The sequence below is a fragment of the Bombina bombina genome, chromosome 12, assembly GCF_027579735.1.
Source record: "Bombina bombina isolate aBomBom1 chromosome 12, aBomBom1.pri, whole genome shotgun sequence".
NCBI lineage: Eukaryota > Metazoa > Chordata > Amphibia > Anura > Bombinatoridae > Bombina > Bombina bombina.
In genome coordinates this window covers 105202115-105222705 of record NC_069510.1, presented here as the reverse complement: position 1 = coordinate 105222705, position 20591 = coordinate 105202115, and the positions used below count along the sequence as shown (strand labels likewise).

The following is a 20591-nucleotide window of genomic DNA, read 5'->3' as shown; positions in this document are numbered from 1 at the left end:
CCCCCCAGGGACAAATTTCTTCTTTCAAGGTTATCTGTAAACAAGGTAAAGAGAGGCTTTCTTAAACTGCGTAAAGGATCTAGATTTTCTGGGAGTGATTGTCCCATTTCCTCTGGCGGAACAGGGTCAAGGATTCTATTCCAACCTATTTGTGGTTCCCAAGAAAGAGGAAACTTTTCGACTCATTCTAGACCTTGTGTCACAACAAATTTCTCAAGATTCTGTCCTTCAAAATGGACCCTATCCGTTCTTATCTCCCTTTGGTTCAGGGGGGTCGATTCATGACTACCGTACAACCGGAAGGACGCATACCTTCATGTTGCTATTCACAGGGAACATTTACAATTCCTGCCATTTGCCTTTCTGGATAAACACTTCCAATTTGTAGCCCTTCCATTTGGCCTTGCCACTGCTCCTAGAATTTTTACAAAGATTCTAGGGGCTCTTTTGGCGGTGGTCAGATCTCAGGGGATTGTGGTGGGTCCGTACACCTGGATGATATCTTGGTTCAGGTGCCATCTTATCATTTAGCAAGATGGACTGTCAGTTCTACGTTCCGACGGGTGAAAGGTAAATCTGGAAAAGAGTTATTTGGTGCCAAACACCAGGGTGTGTTTTTTTTTTTGGGAGGGCGGCGACGGGTCCAAACTTCTTCCTTCTTGTCTTTCACTTCAGTCCTCTGTCCATCAGTGGCTCTGTGTATGAAAGTAATTGGTCTGATGGTGGCTTCCATTGACATTATTCCGTTTGCTCGTTTACATCAGAGACCTCTACAGTTATGCATGCTCAGACAATGGAACGGAGACCACTCGGATCTCTCTTAGGATAGATAGTTCTAGACACCCAGACGAGAGACTCTGTCTCCTGGTGGATCTCCCAGGACCATCTGCCCCAGGGCACATGCTTCCTGAGACCATCTTGGGAGATTCTGACCACGGATGCCAGCTTTTCGGGCTGGGGAGCAGTTTGGGATTTCTTAAGAGCTCAGGGACTTCAGTCTCAGGAGGAGTCCGTCCTTCCTATAAATATCCTAGAATTGAGAGCCATCTACAATGCCCTGATAGCTTGGCCTCAATTAGTTTTGGTCCAGTTTATCAGATTCCAATCAGACAACATCACTTTGGTGGCGTATTTAACCCTTTGAGTGCTAATGACGGCTCTGAGCCGTCAGTTTCCCACTCTGGTGCTAATGACGGCTCAGAGCCGTCACTAGCGCACTCCGACCTTGAGGGAGATCTGGGGGCTCCCACCCGCTCCTACCCCGGCTATCGTGCCTGTAGAGTGACAGGCATCGCCGAGGCTTCCCGTTTTGCGTGGTGACGTCACGCTCAAAAACATGACGTCACCACGCACCTTTAGCTAATGTTGTTAAGTTTAGGAGCAGGGGGCATGCTGCTTATAAGCCTGTATCTCAGGCATCTAAGCAGCTACAGACCCCCAAGACCCACCATTGGAAAAGGTAATCACCTAACCTTTCCAACAGTAACAGGGTCTGAAAAAAATAAAAAAATTTAAAAAAAAAATTTAAAAAAATAAAAACATAAAAATCTTAGCACCCAGATGGGAAAGTGCTTAGCACTCAAAGGGTTAAACCACCAGGGAGGAACTCTAAGCTCATTAGCTTTGAAGGTGGTGACTCGCATTCTTCAGTGGGCGGAGTCTCACAATTGTCACCTTTCTGCCACCCACATACCAGGGGTGGACAACTGGGAAGCAAATTATCTGCGCAAGCAGACTTTTCATCCAGGGGAGTGGGCTCTCCATCCGGAAGTATTCTCAATGATCACTCTCAGGTGCGAAGTTCCAGAGATGGATCTTATAACGTCTCGTCTAAATGCCAAGCTTCCAAAATACAGATCGAGATCAAAGGATCCTCAAGCAGCTCTGGTCGACGCCCTGGTGGTGCCATGGGACTTGGGTCTCCTTTTTCTGTTTGCTCTTTTTGCCCTTCTTCCTCAGGTGATAGCCTGAGTCAAACATGAGCAGGCTTCAGTGATTTTAATCGCTCCAGCATGGCCTTTCAGAATTTGGTTTGCAGACCTGGTGAAGATGTCGTCCCCCCCCCCCCCCTGTGGAAGTTGCCTCTGAGGGAGGACCTTCTACTTAAGGGTCCCTTCCTACATCCAAACCTAGATTCTCTGAAGCTTGACTGCTTTGAGATTGAACGGCTAGTATTGTCTAGGCATGGTTTTTCAGAAAAGGTCATTCATACCATGCATTATGCTCGTAAGCCGGTAACTCGAAAGATTTACTATAAGGTGTGGTGTTAATACCTTTTCTTTTTCAAGATACGATGAGTCCACGGATTTCATCCTTGTGGGATTACGCCTCCTGGTCAGCAGGAGGAGGCAAAGAGCACCACAGCAGAGCTGTATATATAGCTCCTCCCTTCCCTCCCACCCCAGTCATTCTCTTTGCCTGTGTTAGTAAGAGGCAAAGTGAGGTGTTATAGAATCATCCGTTTTACTTATGAGATTGCTGGACAGCAGCCTTCTGAAAGATTTTCGTCTGCTTCCGCGTGGATATTTTAACAACATACTTCAGTTGAGCTGATTTGCAAGGCTGCGACTTGGTCTTCTCTTCCAATTTTTTTCTAAATTTTACAAATTAGATTTCTTTGCTTCGGCTGAGAATGTTTTTGGGAGAAAGGTTCTTAAAGCAGTGGTGCCTTCCGTTTGGGTTCCCTGTCTTGTCCCTCCCTTTTCATCCGTGTACTATAGCTTTGGTATTGTATCCCACAAGTAAGGATGAAATCCGTGGACTCATCGTATCTTGAAAAAGAAAAGGAAATTTATGCTTACCTGATTTGTTTTTTTCTCTCGATACGATGAGTCCACGGCCCACCCTGTTCTCTTGAGACAGGTTATTATATTTTTGTTAAACTTCAGACACCTCTGCACCTTGGCTTTTCCTTTCTTTTCCTAACTTCGGTCGAATGACTGAAGTGGGAGGGAAGGGAGGAGCTATATATACAGCTCTGCTGTGGTGCTTTTTGCCTCCCCCTGCTGAGCAGGAGGCATAATCTCACAAGTAAGGATGAAATCCGTGGACTCATTGTATCGAAAAAGAAACAAATTTATCAGTTAAGCATAAATTTCCTTTTTTATTGGTGCAAATCTAGGGGTTTCTCTTGGAGTCGGGTAAGGGTTCCCTGCATTTACTCCTTTCTTCATGAGGTCCTGAGAAAGACTTGTCGGTCAGATCTCTGTGCTGTCAATTCTTTCGCATAAACGTCTGGCAATTCAATCCTTTGTTCAGGCCATGTTCAGAATCAGGCCTGTGTTTAAACCTGTAGCTCCTCCTTGGAGCCTTAATCTTGTTCTTAAGGTTCTGCAGCAGGCTCCGTTTGAGGCTATGCACTCTGATATTGTTATCTTGCAAAGTTTTTTTTGTTTCTCCTCGCTATTTCTTCTGCTCCCAGAGTTTCTGAGCTTTCGGCTCTGCAGTGCGATTCTCCTTATCTTATTTTTCATGCGGATATTGCGATCCTTTGTACTAAGTTAAGATTTCTTCCTAAGGTAATGTCGGACTGCAATATCAATCAGGAAATTGTTGTTCCTTCGTTCTATCCTAATCCTTCTCAGAAGGAACGTCTGTTGCATAATCTGGATGTTGTGCGTGCTCTGAAATTCTATCTGCAGGCATTTAAGAGATTTTCGGCAATCTTCTGCCCTTTTTGTTGTTTTCTCTGGTAAGCGTAAGGGCCTGAAGGACACTTCTTTCTTTCTGGTTGAGAAGTGTTATTCGGTTGGCTTATGAGACAGCTGCACAACAGCCACCTGAGAGAATTACGGCTCATTCCACTAGCGCTGTCTCTTCTTCCTGGGCCTTAAAAAAATTAAGCTTCTGTGGGACAAATCTGCAAGGCGGCCACGTGGTCCTCGTTGCATACCAGCAGGAGGAGGCAAAGATAACCACAACAAAGCTGTTAAATATCACCTCCAACCCCAGTCATTCTTTGCCTACTTTAAGAGCAAGGAGGTGGTAATGTTTAGGTGTCTGGAAGAAGATTCTTCAATCAAGATTTTATTATTTTTCCACAGTGCAAGTTTGTTCTGCTTTTTCTTGGGGTTTAGCCATAGTCCATGTCAGTCTCTTCAGTAGAGCAGTGGTGGCTTTTAAGCAATTGGGAACTTGTGGGGTATAATCCTCACTGCGCCTCCCAAATAATTATTGCTTCCCTAACTTGAAAGCCTGAGGGAGATCACTCAGTATTTTCCTTTTTCCACAGGTCCATGTGAGGGAGGATGCCTCTCGCACCTAGTGAGCTGCCCTGCTGCCAGGCAGATTTCATAGGGGTAAGTGCTAAGTTTATTTTTCTAGGGCGCATACAGAAAAATATTGGCACTTTAACAGTTGATCTTTTGGGACTCATTTATCCTATTGTGGGTTAATAGAACAATGGAAGGCAGTTTTTGCAGGCACTGGGTACGTGAGGAAAAGGAACTATAGACTTAGTTCATTTTTATTACAGCTTGTGGTGGTTATACTCCCAGCGACTTTACTTTCATAGTTAATGCCGGCCCGGAGGGTCTGGTTGAATTTGCGTCCTTTTTTTTTTCATCCCTACTCATTTCCGGTGTGTTGGATGTGTCTCCTAGTTGCGGTTCCGCTTTCTGTGTGAAGCGATCTCTGAATACCGAGTGGAGCAGCTCTGAGTCCGGATTTTTCTACTAACAGAAGTTGGGCAGTTATTAATTCCGGCGGTCAGCAGGACTGGTAGGCACCTTAGCAGAGCTGGCTGAGGTGTAGAGGCTGTCTAGGGTGTTATAAGACGTTTTTTTGTGACACAACATAAAAAATTATCGTTTAAAATTTAATGGGACAGTATCGTTGTTTGTGACATAAATTAAGTCAAATAAGTGTTTTATTTTTCATTTGGTTAATTCTTGGGTACAGATGGACCAAGAGGCCCTGCAGAATGTTACATGTACTTTGTTTTGATGCTAATGTGGAACCACCAATCACTTTCCGTTCCTCATGTATTGAGAGAATATTGAATTACAGGGAGACTTTTTGATTCTGAGCCAGCATTGTCTAAGGCGGATGCTGTTCAGGGGTTTTCAGGATATGCCACAGCTTTCTCTTCAAATGTCCCAAACTTTATCGTCCACAAATGCAGTGCCCTGTGCTTCCTCTCAAACTCCGGTTGGAGTTTCATTGCAAGCCATTGCTTTCCTTATGTCGTCTGCGGTAACTGATGCACTGTCTGCCTTTCCCTGCTGCAGAGAAAGTGCAAGAAATATAAGGATTTAGGGAGTAAGGTTTCTGACAGTCGTTACTTTTCTGAAGGTTTCTTCCCAGAAATCTGAGGAGGAAGATACTTCGGTGGCATCTGAGGGGGAAATCTCAGACTCGGTGTAACTCCCTCTTCTGATGCTGAAGTGGTATCATTTAGATTTAAGCTGGAACACCTCCGTTTGTTACTTAAGGAGGTTTTGGCTACCTTGGACGACTCAGACACTATGGTCAAAGTCAATCCTAAGAAGTCTAGTAAACTAAACAAGTATTTTGACAAGCCTTCCATGGTAGAGGTTTTCCCTGTACCAGATCGGGCTACAGAGATTATTTCTAAGGAGTGGGAGAGACCGGGTATTCCTTTTTCTCCATCCCCTATTTTTAAAAAGATGTTTCCTATTGCTGACTCTATCAAGCAGTCTTTGCAGACGGTCCCCAAGGTGGAAGGGGCAATTTCGACCTTAGTTAAGAGAACCACTATTCCCATAGAGGATAGTTGTTCCTTTAAGGATCCTATGGATAAGAAGTTGGAGGGGTTGCTCAAAAAGATGTATGTTAACCAGGGTTTACAATGGCAACATGCGGTGTGTATTGCTACTGTCACTAGTGCAGCAGCATACTGGTTTGTGTTTCTATTCTATTGTGTGTTCTGATTCTATTCAGACACTCCCCTTGACGAGATCCAAGATAGGATCAAGGCCCTTAAGTTGCCCATTTCTTTTATTAGGGATGCTTCCCTACCGGTTATTAAAGGGACAGTCTACACCAGAATTTGTATTGTTTTAAAAGATAGATAATCCCTTTATTACCCATTTCCCAGTTTTGCATAACCAACACAGTTATAATAATATACTTTTAACCTCTGTGATTATCTTGTATCTAAGCCTCTGCAAACTGCCCCTTTTTTCAGTTCTTTTGACAGACTTGCAGTCTAGCCAATCAGTGCCTGCTCCCAGATTACTTCACGTGCACGAGCACAGTGTTATCTATATGAAATATGTGAACTAACACCCTCTAGTGGTGAAAAACTTAAAATGCAATCTGAAAGAGGTGGGCTTCAAGGTCTAATAAATTGGCATATGAACCTCCTAGGTTAAGCTTTCAACTAAGAATACCAAGAGAACAAAGCAAAATTGGTGATAAAAGTAAATTGGAAAATTGTTTAAAATGATAGGCTCTATCTGAATCATGAAAGTTTATTTTGGCCTAGACTATCCCTTTAAGCTAGGAGCAAAAATGTATTGGTTTACTGTACTGGTCCGCAGAGCCTTATGGTTGAAATCCTGGTCTGCGGATGTATCATCTAAGTCTAAGCTTTTGGCAATTCCCTACAAGGGTAAGACCTTGTTTGGGCCGGGCTTGGCTGAAATTATTTCCAACATTACGGGAGGAAAGGGTCATTTCCTCCCTCAGGGTAAGAGGAATAAGCAGAAGGGACGTCAGAGTAATTTGGTTCCTTTCGAAACTTTAAGGGTAAGCCTTCCTCTACAAAGCAGGAACAGTCCAAGCCTTCCTGGAGGTCCAACCAGTCATGGAACAAGGGAAAGCAATCTATGAAGCCCGCTAATGACTGTCAGCATGAAGGATCTGCCCCCGATCCGGGACCGGGTCTTGTGGGGGGCAGACTTTCCTTCTTCGCTCAGGCTTGGGATGTTCAGGATCCCTGGGCGGTAGACATCGTGTCCCAGGGATACAAACTAGAGTTAAAGGGACAGTCAACACCAGAATTTTTGTTGTTTAAAAAGAAAGATAATCCCTTTTATTACCCATTCCCCAGTTTTGCACAACCAACAAAGTTATATTAATATACTTTTTACCTCTGTAATTATCTTGTATCTAAGCTTCTGCTGACTGCCCCCTTATTTCAGTTCTTTTGACAGACATGCAGCTTAGCCAATCAGTGCTCAGTCCTAGGTCACTTTACGTGCATTAGCTCAATGTTATCTATATGAAACGTGAACTAATGCCCTCTAGTGGTTAAAATGTATTCAGATTAGAGGCAGTCTTCAAGGTCTAAGAGATTAGCATATGAACCTCCTAGTTTTAGATTTCAACTAAGAATACCAAGAGAACAAAGCAAATTTGGTGATAAAAGTAAATTGGGAAGTTGTTTAAAATTGCATGCCCTATTTAAACATGAAATGTTTTTTTGGACTTGACTGTCCCTTTAAAGACCTTTCCTCCCAGGGGCAGGTTTCTGCTCTCAAGATTTTCTGTAGACCAGATAAAGAGGCGTTCTTACACTGTGTTTAAGACATTTCCGACCTGGGAGTTATGGTTCCTGTTCCAATGCAGGATCAGGGTCTGGGATTTTACTCCAATCTGCGGTTCCCAAAAAAGAGGGAGCTTTCCGACCAATTCTAGATCTCAAGAGTCCAAACAAGTTCCTCAGAGTACCGTCCTTCAAGATGGAAACTATTTGTTCCATTCTTCCCTTGGTTCAAGAGGGTCAATTCATGACAACAGTAGATTTAAAGGATGCGTACCTGCATGTTTCCATCCACAGGGGTCATCACAAGTTTCTGAGGTTCGCATTTCTAGACAAACACGTCCAGTTCGTGGCTCTTCCATTCAGCCTTGCCACAGCTACCGGAATTTTTTAAAAAGTCCTGGAATCCCTATTGGCGGGGCTCCAGGTGCGGGACATTGCAGTGGCGCCTTATTTGGACGACATTCTGGTTCAGGCGCCATCCTTTCAACAAGCGAACTCCCACACAGAGATGTTGTTATCCTTCCTGCGCTCTCACGGATGGAAGGTGAATTTGGGAAAGAGTTCCTTAATTCCAGCTACAAGGGTAGTGCATAATTTATTTTGTATATTTTTATTTTTTCCCCTTTTTTCCCATCCTTTTTATTATTCACTTGTGAGAGACCTTATGTCTCTCAGGTGTTTGAGTTAATGGTAATTAATTAGTAAGGGGGAGGGTAGGTATAGAGAGTATATATGGAGATAGCCTTTATTTGTTAGTTACAGGTCACTGATGAAGTATATGTGATTACCACAAAACATGTTTGACCTTGCACTTTTGCCTTGATGTACTCTGTTACTTTGGGTGCTTATTAAATCAATTTGATGTCATATGAAGAGTCTGCTGTGTCCTTTTCAGATTCCTGGGTGCTATTCCTTGGTCGTGTTTGATACAAGGGTAGTGTTCCTGGGAACCATAATATATTCCCTATCAATGAGAAAATTTCTGACAGAGGTCAGAAGATAAAAGATCTTCGATTTTTGTCTGGCGCTTCAGTCATCTCCTTGACCATCGGTGGCTCAATGTATGGAGGTGATCGGTCTGATGGTAGCTGCCATGGACATCATTCCGTTTGTCCATTTCCACCTCAGACCTCTGCAGTTATGCATGCTCAGACAGTGGAATGGGGATTATGCGGATCGGTCTTGGCGATTACATCTGGATCAGGCGACAAGAGATTCTCTTCTTTGGTGGTTGTTTTAGGAACATCTCTCCCAGGGAACCTGCTTCCGCAGACCCACCTGGGTGATTGTGACAACGGACGCCAGCCTTCTGGGATGGAGAGCAGTCTGGGGCTCACTAAAGGCTCAGGGGACATGGATTCGGGTGGAGTCTGTTCTCCCCATAAACATTCTGGAGCTGAGGGCAATCTTCAATGCTCTTCTGGCCTCAGTTTCAGCGCGGTTTATCAGGTTCCAGTCGGACAACATAGCTTCAGTGGCTTACATCAACCATCAGGGAGGAACTCTGAGTTCCTTGGCCATGACAGAGGTAGCCATAATTATTCAAAGAGCGGAGACCCACAACTGCTGTCCATCTGTGATCCACATTTCAGATAGACAGACCTTTCACCCAGGGGAGTGGGAGCTCCATCTGGAAGTGTTTTTCTAGCTTGATTCTCAAATGGGGATAGCAGGAACTGGATCTCATGGTATCTCGTCGGAATGCCAAGCTCCCGAGGTACGGGTCGAGGGATCCTCAGGCTGTACTGATAGATGCTCTGGCGGTCCCTTGAAATTTGTCTAGCATACCTATTCCCTTTGTTTGCTCTCCTACCTTGGGTCATTGCTTGAATCAAACAGGAGAGGGCGTTGGTGATACTTATTGCACCGGCGTGGCCTTGCAGGATCTGGTATGCAGACCTAGTGGAGATGTCATCTCTCCCACCTTGGAGACTTACACTGAGGAAAGACCTACTTCAAGGGCCCTTCCTTCATCCAAATATTGTTCTCTGAAACTGACTGCTTGGAAATTGAACGTTTAATCTTATCCAAGTCGGTCATTGAGACCATGATTCATGCTTGTAAGCCTGTTACCAGGAAGATTTACAAGTTATGGTGTAAATATCTGTATTGGTGTGAATCCAGAGGCTACTCTTGGAGTAGAGTTAGGATTCCTAGAATTCTGGCTTTTCCCCAAGAAGGTTTAGAGAAGGGTTTATCGGCCAGTTCTTTGAAAGGTCAGATATCTGCCTTGTCTATTTTGTTACATAAACATCTGGCGGATGTACCAGACGTGCAATCGTTCTGTCAGGCCTTGGTCAGAATCAGGCCTGTGTTTAAACCTGTTACTCCTCCTTGGAGTCTTAACCTTGTTCTTAAAGTTCTTCAGCAGGCTCAGTTTGAGCCTATGCATTTCTTTAGATATTAAATTGTTATCTTGGAAGGTTTTGTTTCTTGTTTAGTCTGCTCGTAGAGTCGCTCAGAGCTCTCAATGTTGCAGTTTGAATCTCCTTACCTTATTTTTCATTCCGATAAGGTAGTTTTGCGTACTAGGTTAGGTTTTCTCCCTAAAGTGGTTTCAGATTGGAACATTAATCAGGAGATTGTTGTTCCTTCTTTATGTCCTAACCCTTCTTCTCATAAAGAACGTCTACTGCACAACCTAGACGGGGTGCGTGCGTTAAAATTCTATCTACGGGCGACTAAGGATTTTCGCCAGTCTTCTGCTCTGTAGTTTTCTCTGGGAAACGTAAGCGGCAGAAAGCTACAGCTACTTCTTTCTTTGTGGCTGATGAGTATCATTCGCTTGGCCTATAAAACTGCTGTACAGCAGCCTCCTGAGAGAGCCACGGCTCATTCTACGAGGGCTGTTTCCTCTTCCTGGGAATTCAAAAATGAAGCTTCTGTGGAACAGATTTGCAAGGCTGAAACTTGGTCCTCTCTACACACTTTTTCAAAATTCTATAAATTTGATACTTTTGCTTAGGCTGAGGCTTCCTTTGGGAGAAAGGTTCTTCAAGCAGTGGTGCCTTCTGTTTGGGTTCTCTGTCTTGTCCCTCCCTTATCTGTGTTCTCTAGCTTGGGTATTGATTCCCAATAGTAATTAGATGATCCGTGGACTCACTGTGTCATTAGAAAGAAAACAAAATTTATGTTTACCTGATAAATTTCTTTCTTTCTTGACACGGTGAGTCCACGGGCCGCCCTCTTTATTTGGACAGGTTTTTTTGTGTGTTCTAAACCTCAGGCACCTCTGCACCTTGTTACTTCCTTTCTTGCCTTTTACTTCGGTCGAATGACGGGTTGGAGGGAAGGGAGGTGATATTTAACAGCTTTGCTGCTGTGCTCTTTGCTTCCTCCTGCTGGGCAGGAGTGATATTCCCAATAGTAATTAGAGATGATCCGTGGACTCACCGTGTCAAGAAATAAATACATTTATCAGGTAAGCATAAATTTTGTTTTCTTTCCTGGCATGGAGAGTCCACGACCTGCCCTTAATTTAATTTTACGACTGCTTTTTGTCTATATTTCAGACCTGTCACCTCTATACCCTTGTCATCTTCCCTTTCCATATTCCTTTGGCTGAATGACTGGGGGTTTTATGGGAAGAGTGGAGTGATACTTAATAGCTCTTCTGGGGTGTTCTTTGCCGCCTCATGGTGTCCAGGAGTAGAATTCACAATAGTCATTAGAATGGATTCGTGGACTCTCCATGCCAGGAAAGAAAATTTATCAGGTAAGCATAAATCTTTTGTTTTTATCCATACATATATTTTATTCCCTGTAGTTGGTATAACAAATCATTAGAAATATTAAGCGGAAGCCAATTTTACAGAACACTTTCCCTTTAAATCTCTTGTAACGGTAATATGCCAGGAATGTGAAGCAGTATTGAAAGTGTTGGATAGATCTACTTTTTAGCTACATGTGATGAAGAAATTCTAATTATTTTTGGGATAAATTAAAATGTTGAATTCACATAATTCATTATTGGGTAAAATACTTACTGTAAACCCCTGCAAGGTTAGGGAGCACAAATAGATAGGATGACAGTTATGGTGGTGTTTTTTTTTTTTTTTTTCTAAACTTGATTTTGAGATCTCTTGCACTTCTAGGATATCTTTATTTGTTCATCGAATACCCTATCAATGAACTTTAAAAAATTGATAAATTTAGCCACCAATCAGCAAGTGCTACCCAGGTGCCATGGTCTTCCTATCTATTACTGCTATTGTTTGTTGCCAAGAGACTTGCTCGTTTCCATGGGGATTATCTTCTTCATTATACTGTGTACTGCTTTAGTCAGGTATCATGTGACTATGCCCCCTACTGTGCACGAGTGCATTCTGCTGCACCTATGGCCTGGATTGCACCTTCCATATATGGAAATGCCCAGGTAGGAGCTTGCTGCAAACAAAACTATGCCTGAATAAAAGGGGGTTAATGGGGGTTAAAACAAACAGTTTTGCAGGTAAGCTTTGGCTGCATTATATATTTAGAAACTTATTAGTATATACTGTTTTTATGTCCCTTTAAGGTGGTTAAAGCATGGCAATATACAGCAATGCTTCAGGCTGCAAAACAAGTGGTGCTGTTTTAAAACATTGAACTTGGAAGGTTTTGCAGAGAACGATTTGTAACTTGCACACAACTGATTTTTTTTTCAAAAGAATTGGCTGCTCTTCTCATATTATTGGTTTTGCAATAACTGGTCTTCGCTTTAATTACTATGGAAACAACATTCTCTGATGTAATGCAGTCACTAATATTGGCTCACTGCATCCTTGACTCATTATTCTGACTTTATGACTGATATACCTGAGCCTGTAAATAAAATGTGTTACTGCTGTTAAGGTTTTTAATTAATGTTTTTTTTTATTGCATACATTATTGCATGTCTAGGGTGGCAATAGTGAAACAATACATATTTTGCAGAGCGGTGATCACTATCCATGCCTGGATGACCTAGAGGGCTTGGTTGCAGTGGGACGAGACCTCCCAGTGAAGATGGATGAGTTGCATCAGCTGGAGGTTCAGGTTACCGCTGCTCACTCGTGGAGGGACAAGGCAGCAAAGAACTTTCTGAAGAAAAACTCCTGTTATACGCTACTGGAGGTAAACTCTTTGAAAACCAGCACTGTCCTTGGCATGATTCAGTAAATCAGGGCAGGTTTACTGTTTCTATTGCCAAGGATTTTCGTACCTTTTTGATCTGATGTGTAGATGCCTTATAAAAGCTGTTTTGTCCTTAGATGACAGTTGGAGACACTTTCCCTTTCAGGTGCTATGTCCGTGTGCAGATGTTTCTTCAGAAACTGGAAAAAGGTCTCAGTGGAGGAGAGAGAGAGAGCAAGGCTTATACCGGTCTGATGTTGAGAGCTTAGGTCTGTCTGCACAGGAACTGCGGGACCCTGGTTGTATTGTAAGTAAACAGCAACTTGAATCTGCAGCTTGGTCTGGCCTGGCCAAGTTGTAACCAGTTGTTTTTTTCTTTTCAGGTGCTAGCTTTCAAGGAGGGTGAGCAAAAGGAGAAGTCTGGTATTTTGCGTCTTCGTGCTATGAATGCCTCAATGGACAGGAACTGTGTTTGTGTATGTGGGCAGCCCCCAAGTGAACTAATGCTGCGATGTGAACTTTGCCAGGATTTGTTTCATGGACTGTGTGTGTCTGCCCCCAGACTTTCCTCCCACCGTGGGACATTTACCTCTCCACCTCTGGCATGGTGGGAGTGGGACAGTCGATTTTTGTGCCCTCTGTGCGTGCGCTCCCGGCGCCCGCGGCTGCAGAATATTCTCTCACTTCTAGTTGCCCTTCAGAAGCTTCCTGTTCGTTTACCCGAGGGAGAGGCACTGCAGTGCTTAACAGAGCGAGCAATGAGCTGGCAGGACCGGGCACGCAGGGTCCTGGCAACACCAGAAATTTCCTCAGCCAGTGTTACCCTCGCAGAACGTCGGAAAAGGTTGCAACATTGCAAGGATCCTCAAGCACTTAGAGAGACCACAAGGAATGAACAGAATCCTGTAAGTAGCTTGGATGGATATTAGCAATTTCACTCTTGTTTATGCTATATGCTCAGGATATTGTTGCAACTCACAAAAGTTTGTCCTCAATCACCCCCCCACCCTTCCTTTGATGCATTGGAAAGACTCTGATAACAAAGGTTTGGTGGTGTCTTTTAATTATGTAGGGCATTACATAATGGAAGTATTTTTTCAGCACAAGTTCCATAACTTATCAATATTCAGTTTTTCACTTTTCAGAGAACCTAATGTAGTTACTTTAGAAGATAGAAAATGCTATTTTCTTTCTAATGACACGGTGAGTCCATGGATCATCTAATTACTATTGGGAATATCACTCCTGCCCAGCAAAGGCAAAGAGCACCCAGCAAAGCTGTTAAATATCACCTCCCTTCCCTCCAACCCCAGTCATTCTCTTTGCCTACGCTTGAGTAAGGAAGTGGTAAAGTTAGGTGTCTGAGAAGATTCTTCAATCAATATTTTTTTATTTTAATTGCAGTACAAGTATGTGCTGTTTTTCCCTCTAGGGTGTAGCCGTAGTCCATTTCAGTCTCTTCAGTAGAGCATTGGTGGCTTTTAAGCAAAGGGAACTTGTGGGACATAATTCTCACTGCACCTCCATAAAATTTAAATAAAGTGCTGCCCTTTTTATTATTTATCCACAGGTCTATGTGAGGGAGAGGACCTCTCAAACCTAGTGAACTGCCTTGCTGCCAGGCAGAATTTATCGAGGTAAGTGCTAAGTTTATTTTTCTTAAGCTGTATTAAGGAAAAAATATGGTACTTTTATTATTTCCCTGAAATGGGATGTTTGATACATTAATCCTAATGTCTTAAAGGGACAGTATACTATAAAATTGTTTTTCCCTTAATGTGGTTCCAATTACATTTTTTAACGGCTGCAGAGTATAAAATGTATGAGATTTTCTTTTTTAAGGCTTATTTGTGTATATGAATTAGCTGATTTTGTGTTTTGAAGCCACAACCTAATAAAATTGGTTGAGCTTGTAGGTATAATCAGATCTCATTACTTTATCACATTGAGTACATATACCGTCTTTATCTTATATCTGTCCATAAACCAATCACCAATACTTGGAGAGAACAATGGAAAATTAACATTTTATTACCCTTTCTCTCTGGGAGTGTAATTTCTTCTACTGGCTGTGTTTACACAGCTTGGCCTTAAGGCCAAAAACTTTCAGGATGGGTGGGGATATACCACAGGCTAAACTATTTCAAATGCCAATATAAGGGTAATGAAAATACTTGTAAACAATTTAATACCCTCCAGCAGGTAAAGTGGATCATTGGGAACAAATTAAAGGAGAGAAAAGTTTTGCGTAAACTGTCCCTTTAAAGGGGGTTATGTAAGGCAGTATTTGCAGGCACTGAGGACTTGAGGAGAATAGGCTCAATGTTGGTGATACTGTCAGTTTTTTAATACGGAGATTCACATAAAATGCCGACTGACATGTTATTTTTGACACGCCCACGATGGGCGGGGCTTGTGTGGCGGTAAAATGATCTGTTGCCCACATTTTCTCTCACTGTATATGAAGGAGAGAAATCTTGAAACTTGCCATTTTTTTTTTATAGTTAAAATGGATTAATGATCGTTTAACATTATTTGCAATACCTCTGTTATGGTTTCCATACACTATCTCCAGTAATCCAGCAAGGTAGGCACCTTAGAGCTAAAGCTGAGGTGTAGAAGCTTTTTGAAGTGTTTTGAAACATTATTTTTCATTATTGCATTACATTAAAATAAAGCAATTACGTTTTTTACAGTAAATCAAAAGTATAGCAGTTAAGTTTAAAAATTTAAAGAAAAGGTACATTTCTCCAACATTGGTGTGTCCGGTCCACGGCGTCATCCTTACTTGTGGGATATTCTCTTCCCCAACAGGAAATGGCAAAGAGTCCCAGCAAAGCTGGTCACATGATCCCTCCTAGGCTCCGCCCACCCCAGTCATTCTCTTTGCCGTGGCACAGGCAACATCTCCACGGAGATGGTTAAGAGTTTTTTGTAGTTTTATTCTTCTATCAAGTGTTTGTTATTTTAAAATAGTGCTGGTATGTACTATTTACTCTGAAACAGAAAAGGATGAAGATTTCTGTTTGCAAGAGGAAGATGTATTTTAGCAGACAGTAACTAAAATCGATTGCTGTTTCCACACAGGACTGTTGAGATGAAGTAACTTCAGTTGGGGGAAACAGTTAGCAGTCTTTTCTGCTTAAGGTATGACTAGCCATATTTCTAACAAGACCATGTAATGCTGGAAGGCTGTCATTTCCCCTCATGGGGACCGGTAAGCCATTTTCTTAGTTAAACATAAAAGAATAAAGGGCTTCAAAAAGGGCTTAAAAACTGGTAGACATTTTTCTGGGCTAAAACAATTGCTTTACTAGGCATATTATGCAGATTCTAACTAATTATTGGTATTATAATCTTGGGGAACGTTTAGAAAAACGGCAGGCACTGTGTTGGACACCTTTTTCAGATGGGGGCCTTTCTAGTTATAGACAGAGCCTCATTCTGGGACTGTATAGGGGTTAAATGTAAAAACGGCTCCGGTTCCGTTAATTTAAGGGTTAAAGCTCTGAAATTTGGTGTGCAATACTTTTAATGCTTTAAGACACTGTGGTGAAATTTTGGTGAATTTTGAACAATTCCTTCATACTTTTTCACATATTCAGTAATAAAGTGTTTTCAGTTTGAAATTTAAAGTGACAGTAACGGTTTTATTTTAAAACGTTTTTTGTGCTTTGTTGACAAGTTTAAGCCTGTTTAACATGTCTGTACCATCAGATAAGCTATGTTCTATATGTATGAAGGCCAATGTGTCTCCCCATTTAAATTTATGTGATAATTGTGCCATAGTGTCCAAACAAAGTAAGGACAGTAATGCAACAGATAATGATATTGCCCAAGATGATTCCTCAAATGAGGGGAGTAAACATGATACTACATCATCCCCTACTGTGTCTACACCAGTTATGCCCACACAGGAGGCCCCTAGTACATCTAGTGCGCCAATACTTATTACCATGCAACAATTAACGGCTGTAATGGATAACTCCATAGCAAATCTTTTATCCAAAATGCCTACTTATCAGAGAAAGCGCGATTGCTCTGTTTTAAACACTGAAGAGCAAGAGGACGCTGATGATAACTGTTCTGACATACCCTCACACCAATCTCAAGGGGCCATGAGGGAGGTTTTGTCTGGAGAAATTTCAGATTCAGGAAAAATTTCTCATCAAGCTGAACCTGATGTTGTGACATTTAAATTTAAATTAGAACATCTCCGCGCACTGCTTAAGGAGGTGTTATCTACTCTGGATGATTGTGACAATTTGGTCATTCCAGAGAAATTATGTAAGATGGACAAGTTCCTAGAGGTTCCGGTGCCCCCCGACGCTTTTCCTATACCCAAGCGGGTGGCGGACATAGTAAATAAAGAGTGGGAAAGGCCCGGCATACCTTTTTGTTCCCACCCCTATATTTAAGAAATTATTTCCTATAGTCGACCCCAGAAAGGACTTATGGCAGACAGTCCCCAAGGTCGAGGGGGCGGTTTCTACTCTAAACAAACGCACTACTATTCCTATCGAAGATAGTTGTGCTTTCAAAGATCCTATGGATAAGAAATTAGAGGGTTTGCTTAAAAAGATTTTTGTACAGCAAGGTTACCTTCTACAACCAATTTCATGCATTGTTCCTGTCACTACGGCAGCGTGTTTCTGGTTCGAGGAACTAGAAAAATCGCTCAGTAAAGAATCTTCGTATGAGGAGGTTATGGACAGAGTTCAAGCACTTAAATTGGCTAACTCTTTTGTTTTAGTTGCCGCTTTGCAATTAGCTAGATTAGCGGAGAAAAATTCAGGGTTTGCTGTCGTGGCGCGCAGAGTGCTTTGGCTAAAGTCTTGGTCAGCGGATGTGTCTTCCAAGACAAAATTGCTTAACATTCCTTTCAAAGGTAAAACATTATTTGGACCTGATTTGAAAGAGATTATTTCAGACATCACTGGGGGAAAGGGCCACGCCCTCCCACAGGATAGGTCTTTTAAGGCTAATAATAAGCCTAATTTTCGTCCCTTTCGCAGAAACGGACCAGTCTCTAATTCTGTATCCTCTAAGCAAGAGGGTAATACTTCACAACCCAAACCAGCCTGGAAACCAATGCAAGGCTGGAACAAGGGTAAGCAGGCCAAGAAGCCTACCACTGCTACCAAAACAGCATGAAGGGATAGCCCCCGATCCGGGACCGGATCTAGTGGGGGGCAGACTTTCTCTCTTTGCTCAGGCTTGGGCAAGAGATGTTCAGGATCCTTGGGCGCTAGAAATAGTTTCTCAAGGTTATCTCCTGGAATTCAAAGAACTACCCCCAAGGGGAAGGTTCCACAGGTCTCAATTATCTTCAAACCAAATAAAGAGACAGGCATTCTTACATTGTATAGAAGACCTGTTAAAGATGGGAGTGATACATCCAGTTCCAATAAGAGAACAAGGAATGGGATTTTATTCCAATCTGTTCATAGTTCCCAAAAAAGAGGGAACATTCAGACCAATTTTGGATCTAAAGATCCTAAACAAATTTCTCAGGGTACCATTGTTCAAAATGGAAACTATTCGAACGATCCTACCTACTATCCAGGAAAATCAATTTATGACTACCGTGGATTTAAAGGATGCGTACCTACATATTCCTATCCACAAGGAACATCATCAGTTCCTAAGGTTCGCTTTTCTGGACAAGCATTACCAGTTTATGGCACTTCCATTTGGATTAGCCACTGCTCCAAGGATTTTCACAAAGGTACTAGGGTCCCTTCTAGCGGTTCTAAGACCAAGGGGCATTGCAGTAGTACCTTACTTGGACGACATCCTGATTCAAGCGTCGTCCCTGTCAAAAGCAAAGGCTCATACGGACATCGTCCTAGCCTTTCTCAGATCTCACGGATGGAAGGTGAACAAAGAAAAAAGTTCTCTGTCCCCGTCAACAAGAGTTCCCTTCTTGGGAACAATAATAGATTCCTTAGAAATGAGGATTTTTCTGACAGAGGTCAGAAAATCAAAACTTCTAAGCTCTTGTCAAGTACTTCATTCTGTTCCTCGTCCTTCCATAGCGCAGTGCATGGAAGTAATAGGATTGATGGTTGCAACAATGGACATAGTTCCTTTTGCACGAATTCATCTAAGACCATTACAACTGTGCATGCTCAGACAGTGGAATGGGGATTATACAGACTTGTCTCCGACGATTCAAGTAGATCAAAAGACCAGAGATTCACTCCGTTGGTGGCTGACCCTGGACAATCTGTCACAGGGAATGAGCTTCCGCAGACCAGAGTGGGTCATTGTCACGACCGACGCCAGCCTAGTGGGCTGGGGCGCGGTCTGGGAATCCCTGAAAGCTCAGGGTCTATGGTCTCGGGAAGAGTCTCTTCTCCCGATAAACATTCTGGAACTGAGAGCGATATTCAATGCTCTCAGAGCTTGGCCTCAACTAGCAAAGGCCAAATTCATAAGGTTTCAGTCAGACAACATGACGACCGTTGCATATATCAATCATCAGGGGGGAACAAGGACTTCCCTGGCGATGAAAGAAGTGACCAAGATAATTCAATGGGCGGAGGATCACTCCTGCCACTTGTCTGCGATCCACATCCCAGGAGTGGAAAATTGGGAAGCGGATTTTCTGAGTCGTCAGACATTCCATCCGGGGGAGTGGGAACTCCATCCGGAAATCTTTGCCCAAATAACTCAATTATGGGGCATTCCAGACATGGATCTGATGGCGTCTCGTCAGAACTTCAAGGTTCCTTGCTACGGGTCCAGATCCAGGGATCCCAAGGCGACCCTAGTAGATGCACTAGTAGCACCTTGGACCTTCAACCTAGCTTATGTATTCCCACCGTTTCCTCTCATCCCCAGGCTGGTAGCCAGGATCAATCAGGAGAGGGCCTCTGTGATCTTGATAGCTCCTGCGTGGCCACGCAGGACTTGGTATGCAGACCTGGTGAATATGTCATCGGCTCCACCATGGAAGCTACCTTTGAGACAGGACCTTCTTGTTCAGGGTCCATTCGAACATCCGAATCTGGTTTCCCTCCAACTGACGGCTTGGAGATTGAACGCTTGATTTTATCAAAGCGTGGGTTTTCAGATTCTGTAATAGATACTCTGATTCAGGCTAGAAAGCCTGTAACTAGAAAAATTTACCATAAAATATGGAAAAAATATATCTGTTGGTGTGAATCTAAAGGATTCCCATGGAACAAGATAAAAATTCCTAAGATTCTATCCTTTCTACAAGAAGGTTTGGAGAGAAGATTATCTGCAAGTTCTCTGAAGGGACAGATCTCTGCTTTATCTATTTTACTTCACAAAAGACTGGCAGCTGTGCCAGATGTTCAAGCATTTGTTCAAGCTCTGGTTAGGATCAAGCCTGTTTACAGACCTTTGACTCCTCCCTGGAGTCTAAATCTAGTTCTTTCAGTTCTTCAAGGGGTTCCGTTTGAACCCTTACATTCCGTAGATATTAAGTTATTATCTTGGAAAGTTTTGTTTTTGGTTGCAATTTCTTCTGCTAGAAGAGTTTCAGAGTTATCTGCTCTGCAGTGTTCTCCGCCCTATCTGGTTTTCCATGCAGATAAGGTGGTTTTGCGTACTAAGCCTGGTTTTCTTCCGAAAGTTGTTTCCAACAAAAATATTAACCAGGAGATAGTTGTACCTTCTTTGTGTCCGAATCCAGTTTCAAAGAAGGAACGTTTGTTACACAATTTGGACGTAGTCCGTGCTCTAAAATTCTATTTAGAGGCTACTAAAGATTTCAGACAAACATCTTCCTTGTTTGTTGTTTATTCTGGTAAAAGGAGAGGTCAAAAAGCGACTTCTACCTCTCTTTCCTTTTGGCTTAAAAGCATTATCAGATTGGCTTATGAGACTGCCGGACGGCAGCCTCCTGAAAGAATCACAGCTCACTCCACTAGGGCTGTGGCTTCCACATGGGCCTTCAAGAACGAGGCTTCTGTTGACCAGATATGTAAGGCAGCGACTTGGTCTTCACTGCACACTTTTGCCAAATTTTACAAATTTGATACTTTTGCTTCTTCGGAGGCTATTTTTGGGAGAA

At 42.7% G+C, this 20591-nt stretch overlaps 1 protein-coding gene across 2 annotated transcripts in view; it reads left to right on the top strand.

Annotated features, from left to right (window-relative positions):
* The window catches only part of KDM5C (lysine demethylase 5C), a 249125-nt gene that overhangs the window by 158594 nt on the left and 69940 nt on the right, over window positions 1–20591 (top strand). For both annotated transcript variants that reach the window (XM_053695364.1, XM_053695363.1), the window contains 3 exons: window positions 12365–12544; window positions 12711–12851; window positions 12928–13449. In XM_053695364.1, coding sequence (XP_053551339.1) covers window positions 12365–12544; window positions 12711–12851; window positions 12928–13449 — 843 coding nt within the window. The remainder of the gene's footprint in view (window positions 1–12364; window positions 12545–12710; window positions 12852–12927; window positions 13450–20591) is intronic.